This window comes from Misgurnus anguillicaudatus, chromosome 21 (assembly GCF_027580225.2).
Source record: "Misgurnus anguillicaudatus chromosome 21, ASM2758022v2, whole genome shotgun sequence".
Lineage (NCBI taxonomy): Eukaryota > Metazoa > Chordata > Actinopteri > Cypriniformes > Cobitidae > Misgurnus > Misgurnus anguillicaudatus.
This window is the reverse complement of record NC_073357.2, coordinates 41,069,315-41,077,101: the sequence shown is the minus strand read 5'-3', so window position 1 is coordinate 41,077,101 and position 7,787 is coordinate 41,069,315. Positions and strand designations below refer to the sequence as shown.

The 7,787-nt window shown below is 39.0% G+C and overlaps 1 protein-coding gene across 3 annotated transcripts in view; it reads right to left on the bottom strand.

Annotated features, from left to right (window-relative positions):
• Positions 1 to 529: 529 nt before the first annotated feature.
• The window catches only part of adamts18 (ADAM metallopeptidase with thrombospondin type 1 motif, 18), a 62,430-nt gene continuing 55,172 nt past the window's right edge, over positions 530 to 7,787 (bottom strand). For all 3 annotated transcript variants that reach the window (XM_055207793.2, XM_055207785.2, XM_055207802.2), the window contains 2 exons: positions 5,619 to 5,799; positions 530 to 2,287 (listed from right to left, as the gene is read on the bottom strand). In XM_055207793.2, coding sequence (XP_055063768.2) covers positions 2,169 to 2,287; positions 5,619 to 5,799 — 300 coding nt within the window. In that variant the 3' untranslated portion in view covers positions 530 to 2,168. The remainder of the gene's footprint in view (positions 2,288 to 5,618; positions 5,800 to 7,787) is intronic.

Below are 7,787 nucleotides of genomic sequence, written 5' to 3'. Positions count from 1 at the left end.
GTGACTGAGAGCGACTACTTTACTCTCTCTGACACACATCTGGGACAAGCTTAGCCCTCTTGTACATCACGTGAGAGATGGCACTGCAGGAACTGCACACAAATTACCCAAACACAGTTCGTCCTCCAATGGACCCGCTACATAATTCAGCAGAAACACTGATCTTCATTAATCATGCATCTATCTTGTCAACTTTAGTTTTTGGTTATGATCAGATGGGATTGTGATTGAACCTTACACAGTAGAGGATACCAAGTCAGGCTGAGGTAACAGAAGAAATGTTAAAGGAATATTCCATTTTCTTAAAAGAAAAATCCAGATAATTTACTCACCACCATGTCATCCAAAATGTTGATGTCCCTCTCCGTTCAGTCGAGAAGAAACCATGTTTTTTGAGGAAAACATTGCAGGATTTTTCTCACCCTAATGGACCCCAATAGACACCAACAATCAACACCCAACCCAACACGCAACAGTTTTTTTTCAACGGAGTTTCAAAGGACTATAAATATTCTTTCTATTCTAGACTTCTCGTCTAGATCCGGTCCAGCGCGACCTAACGTAAATGCGTAGTGAAGTAGGGAGGTCACATGTTACATATATAAAACGCACATTTGCGGACCATTGTAAACAATAAACTGACACAAAGACATTAATTAGTATCAGTTGACATCCAACAACATAGGAACGGTCCTCTTTCAACACACTTGTAAACACAGGGGCGGAGTTTCGCGTTCGTCTTCTGTGACCTCTTGACGTTATGACGTATTGCGTGGGGTCACGCTGGCGCATCATGACCAGATCTCGACGAGAAGTTGTGCTTTAAAAGTGTATATTTGTTGTTTTTCTTGTCAAAAATGACAATCTTTTTGCTAGATAAGACCCTTATGCCTCGTTTGGGATTGTTTATAGTCCTTTGAAACTCCGCTGAAAAAAACTGCCACGTGTCGAGTCAAGTGCCAACCGTTGGTGTCCATCAAAGTCCATCAAAATGAGAAAAATCCTGCAATGCTTTCCCCAAAAAACACAACCTCTTCTCGACTGAACAAAGAAAGACATCAACATTTTGGATGACATGGTGGTGAGCAAACCATCTGGAATATTCCTCTAATGTCTGTTTAAATCAGTGGATGCTCTTGACAGAAAGGATTTAGCATCAGCAACATAAAAAAACTATTTAAAAAGATATTTCAGAAGAACAGGTTTAATACAGAGGAAAACTTGAATGTATCAAATTGTGCTGTGTTGGAAGCATTTACTTCCAGTAGCTCAAGCCAACGAAATGGGTTTGATTCCCAGAAAACACAGAAATCTAGCTCAACCTGATTTTGCCAAGTGAGAGATGTCCTCAGGGCAACAAATTGTGTTGACCCAAGTACAACATTTTGGTTAATAAAACCTTAACCCACTCCAACTTTAACCGACATAACTCAACCCTAAAATCAGATCTTATTTTTAAAATCTGATTGATTGATTGATTGAAATGATTGAAATGTTCAACCACTTGGTAAAATAAGCAGAGCCCGAAAGCTCGGAATTAAATATAATGCAAGGTGCTTTTGATAAAAGCGTCTGCCAAGTGAAAACATGTAAATGGGAAATCAAAAAACACAAGGCAGAACCATTGATCACTATGGAATGAGAATGTGCACTGCACTTCGTATTGCACCAATATACAATGATTCATTAAATGAACACAGGAAAATTTTAGCACCTCAGTTTCAGACTGAAAAAAATGTCCAGGTGTGCAGGAAGATGATACGTGACTTACAGTATTTCAAACATGCAGTCACACTTCACACATTACCCAACGTGATTCCAATGTTAATCTGGTGCTCTTCAATGTAATACATGAATTTGACTTAGGCTGATGGTCTGACTCAAAAAGAGGAGAACAAACACTGATATTTACAATATGAATGTTCTGAAGATCCATTCAAAGAACCACATTTCCAGTAATGATACACCACTGATGAATCCAGAATCAGGCAAACAAAGCTTTAGTTCCTCTGACAGCAGTCTTTCATAAAATTATAATGTGTCATAATCTTAGAGACACGTTCCATTGGAATGCCTTTCTTGGCCACATCTTGCAAAAATCAACTTTGTCCATAGTGGTCAATCTCAGAACGAGTGGTGAGGCTCACGGGAAATAAAGATCTTCTGCTTTATTGGTGTTTGGTGGAGCAGGACTTGCAGCATTGTTGACCGTAGAATTTGTGATTGCAAACACCATGCTGAGGGACCAGATGACACCAGCTGAAGAAGTCAATGCAAGGCTGATCTTCTGTTGGTGGAGAAAAGCACATAATGACCGTTATTTATTTTTAGCCATGAAAGCAAGTGTGTCCACTTAAACCCTCAGTGTTTAAGTACTGTTTACTTTAAAGAGAGAGACGTTATACAAACCACCTGGAAAAACTGCGCTTGTATACAGATAAAGACCTGACCTGGTCTCTGAACAAACATTCTGCACAAGTATAAACACCACTACCATATGTTTTACAATAGAAATTTAATAGAAATAAAAATCTATATGGAATAAGTCGTGCATATTACTTTGAGACAATTGTGATGTTATTTGACATTATTATGATTACCTTCAAACATTTTGGGTTTGTTTTACATTCTAATAAATTATGAGCAACATTTCGTTCTTATCTGCTTCTGAATTTGTTTTGTGGACAAAGGCATCATAATCTCCCTGTGGTCTTAAACAATTAGAAGTTAGTAGAGCACTGGAAATGCTTAACCTTGTTTTTACCACTGCATAATGAATAAATAACAATTGGCTACTGTAATTTATCAAGATTGATTTACAATGCATATGTTATAATCATGCAATAAAAATAAAATGAATAAAATATAGCTGCAAGCAGCAATACCGGGGTCAAGCCAAACATGGCAAAAATGATTCATACGTGATGACTGTCATGATTTAAGATCTAAGTTTGCATTAGTTTTATGAAAAAAAAATAGCAATTTTCTCTTATCTTGAGACCACTAGGTGGCCCTGTGACAAAACAATAGATGGTACCTCAGGTCATGACTGTGATGACACATACCAAATTTAGTGTAAATACAATAAAGCGATACGGAGATATAGCCTTAAATGACTTGACCACTAGGGGGCACTGACCAAACAATAAATTGTGACTCAAGTCTTGATTGTGATGACACCCACCAAATTTGGTGTAAATACGATAGAGAGATGCAGAGATATAGCTTCAAATCTCTTGACCACTAGGGGGCACCGAAAAGTTTACAAGTCTTCCCAGAACATGTTGCTGATGAACCATACCAAGTTTCATAACTATACGCAATTGCGTTTCTGAAATACTTGAACTTAAAGAAAAAATTCAAAATGGCCGACACACAAAATGGCCGACCAAAAACCATTTGGTATCTTTTGACTCGGCATGCCTCACGAAATCTAACAAGACCAGTCTCATAATTTTACATTCAAGTTTGCAGTAGTTATAAGCAAAAATAGACATATTGTATATCTCGTGACCAGTAGGGGGCAGTGTGACGAAATGGTGCATGCACCCTCAGGTCATCACTGTTATGACATATACCAAGTCTCGTATCAATGCGCAAAAGTTTTGCGAAGATACAGGCTCAAACACATTTTGGCGTGCTCGCCCACGCATTCTTTGATGCATTATACGACAACGGATAGGTCTACCGAAAAGCTTTCAATAACTTTTTGTCTGGAGTGTCTCTAGATGATGCATACCAAAAATCATGCCAATCACACGAGCGCTCTAGGAGGAGTTCGAAAAAGTAGGTGTTCAATATAATTCAAAATGGCCGACAGGAAGTAGGTTTGACTCAGACATATTTGGTACAGTCGGACTCAGCCTGAGCCAAGGAATCAATAGAGTGAAGTCTTATGTCAGTGTGGCAATTTAATCAAATGATATAAAGATTTTAAACAATTTCTTTACATATCCTGACCACTAGGTGGCGCCATCCTAAAGATTTATAGGTGCACTCAGAACATGTCACTGATGAACCATGCCAAATTTCGTAGCGATACGCCATTCTGTTTGTGAAATACAGAACTTAAAGAGAAAATTCAAAATGGCCGACACCCAAAATGGCTGACCGAAAATTGTTTGGTATCCTTTGACTCGGCATGCCTCAAGGAATCTAACAAGACCACCTTCATGATTTTAGACTCAAGTTTAAAGTAGTTAAAAGCAAAAATAGGCATTTTTCGAATCTCGTGACCACTAGGTGGCGCTGTGACGAAACGTTGCAGGCACCCTCAGGTCATGACTGTAATGACATATACTAAGTTTCGAAAAAGAGTTCGAAAAAGTAGGTTTTACGGAAAATTAAAAATGGCGGAAAGATGTGCATGACACAAATGACATCAATGTGTGCAATTGAATCATCATGAGCCAAGGATTCAGAGGAAACAATAATTTAGTGTCTAGGACTCACGGGTCAGAAGTTATGAGCATGAACATAAGTGGATTTTTGGACTGTTGGTGGCGCTCGAGGGTTTGAGTTAGACACACCTATGTTGCTATAGTAACTTCTTAGACTGTCCTCTACATGTGTGCCAAATTACATAACTTTCCTACGTACGGTTCTATGGGCTGCCATTGACTTCAATGGCGGAAGAACTAGGATGAATAATAATAAGAAAACTAACAGATACAATAGGTGTCTACGCCACTTCGTGGCTTTACCCCTAATTAATACTGTGGTAGATAGAATAACATCATATTTATGCACTTGGCAGAAGCTTTTAGCCAATGTCCCTTGCAGTGCATTTAAAGTGTGGGTATTTTCTGAGAACATCTCTAAAGTCAAGCTCTACCAGTCAAGCTACAGAAGCTACAGGATGATAAAAGAGAGGTTATATCCAATAAACTTTAAGCGGTATGTCTGCTGAGGCATCACATATACTGTGAGTTGAGATAAATAAGGGAAAAGTATTTGCTTAAAGGGATAGTTCATCCAAAAACGAAAATTCTGTCATCATTTACTGACCCTCAGGTTGTTTTAAGCCTGTATGAGTTTTGTTCTGTTGAACACAAAAGAAGATATTTTGATAAATCATAGAAAGCACAAAGTTGACGTTACCCATTTGTTTTTCCAATGGAAGTCAATGGTTACCGCCAACTGTGCAGTTAACATAATTTATCAACCCATGTTATTTTGTGTTCAACAGAATAAACGTTTAATTTTTGGATAAACTCATGGCAGGTAACCAGAAGGATGTTGATTTGATCCCCACAAAAATTGTACCATCACCTTTATGCACCAACACTCTCAGAGAAAAAGGTATTGAAGCTGTCACCCTTTCAAAAAGTAACAAAAGAGTGCATATCTGTACCTCAAAAGTGAATATTGGAACCAAATGTACATAAAGTGTAAATATTAGGAATTAGGGTACCGTCCCAGCGACAGCTATTGTACTTTATTTCTGAGAGTGTAAGTAAAACATTTGATTGTTCTATGATAACATGAAAATAAAATCCCCGGCTGTAAACAACTTTGCATAGCACTTGTCAATATTATATTGCCTCCCTATCAGTTTTTATGCATTCCTCACTTTTGTGAATCAAATAGGATAAAAGCGTCTAGAGTAAAGCGTATACCTTTAAGTGAGGGTGAAGGTGGGATTGGTGCAGGAGCGGGACCGGGAGCAGGACAGAAGTGTGTATTGCATGCCTGTGAGCTTATGGGTCTCTGATGAGGTAAACAGCCTACTGAAGGACGTCCCTGTCTCAAACATTGAACGCTACGTGTCTGCACACCACCACCACAGGAAACCGTGCACTGAAAGACAAAACAGGAAGATCAAAGGTCTGACAGCTTATCAATTGATTTAATTATCAGGCTTTTCAATTATTAGAAGATTGACTGGTGTGAATGGATCTGAATGTGCCCAGAGCTGTGGAGTCATGTCAGTCTGTAGACTGATTCATCATAGGTCCCCTGAGGAAGTTAATGGTTTGTAGAAAAGCAGTCTTCTATTTATGAGTAAGGAAAAAATCTGTGGTTAACATGACTTAAAGTGACTTCCCTGTTGTGTTGTATAACATAAACTACATATAGGGGCTGTTCATACCTGGTATTAAGATTTCGGTTGATCGGATAAAAAGTGGATGAGAGAGACACATTTATGTTTACACTTGGTGTTTTAATCCATCTATTTTGTCCACTTTCGACCACTTCTGTCCTGATTACTGAGGGGGTGGTCTGTATGTGAGTCCGTCTACTTTCGTTTAAACGCATGTGGGAGAAATGATGGGTTTAAACTGACACGCACTAATGTTATGTCAGAGTCCGCTGCTTGTGTTCTTAGTAAATATGCTGCACTCTGTTTTGTACATGTATATGTAAGAGCTTTCTCAGATATTTTAGAGTGATTGATGAAATAAGTTCAAGCAACTTTTATACACATGCAAAATAAAACAAAATTGAAAGAGGGGGAGAGCAGCAGCTTTAGTTTTATCAATGAAAGCCTAACGGCACATTCACACGGGGCGAAAGTGTAAACGCTTGACTGAAGGCTTGTCTGAAGCGTTGCCAACAGCCAATCACAGTGGCCACTACACATGCTCCAGTATTCCATAAACGTAATTGGCTGGCTCGCACTAGGTTATTTGCATAAGGCGATCTGATTGGCGACATGGAGAAATGTTAAACTTCTGCCGCGAGCAACGGCAGTGACGTGGGGCAGACGGATCCACAATTCAGTTCGGCAACGCTTGACGTCACCCATTAAAAAGTGAATGGGAAGCATTAACGCCCTTGTGAACATACCATAAAGAACGTGCTGAACACTGTGGTTTTGCACTAGCAGTCAGGTCTGGTGTAAAAACTGGTGTGCTCGGTACATCACACATTAGATCAGTGCTTCCCAATCCTGGTCCTCGAGCACCCTCTCCCAAAAAGTTTTAGATGTCTCCTCATTTAACACAACTGATTTAACTCGTCATCTTGTTAGGGAGACATGTTTACCATTTTGGAAAGAGGCTGATAAGTTGAATAAGATGTTTTAAATACGGAGACATCTAAAACTTTCTGGGAGGAAGTGCTCGAGGACCAGGATTGGGAAGCGCTGCATTAGATCAATAGGCGGAGAGTAAGCGGTCTTGTGGCCTGCTCAAATGCATTTGACCACATGCACTTCTACACCACAAAATAATGTGTTTTCGAAAACCTCTAAATGTGGTTAAAAGTAGACAAGTTTAAAATATTTCACACCCCATTAACAACTGTATTTAGCGTCATCCACTTGTGATTTGATCCAAAATGCATCCTAATATTAGGTGTTAATAGACTCATAGTCACACCTCAATCATAAATTTTGAAATTATTAAAAGTTGCTTACAATATGCTAACTAAGTACCACAATGGTTTTCTGATTTAAATCTGGGCTTCGTCCGAAACCGTTTGCTTTCAAATTATATATTAGGCGAAAAGCAGTAGGCGAGGCGAGTAGTATGTCCAAACTCATAGTACTCGAAAAACAGTAGGCGAGAGGCACTCGAATGACCTACTACTTCCAGCCAGATCCTAAAGTCTTTATTCAGTGGACACTTTGGAATCCTGTGATCCCAAGGAGATGAGTTATCCAATGAAGAAGAAGACGGAGGGGCATTGTTTTATTAAAAAATGCCCGAAAGCAGTAACGTGGCTCTATTCAAATGCAAATACATATTAAACAGCTGTCCCTTGTGTTTATTCCACTTTTTGTCATTCCAGTTAGCGACTAACTTATTATTTTGGCGACGAAATGTGTCACGTGATTCAGTACG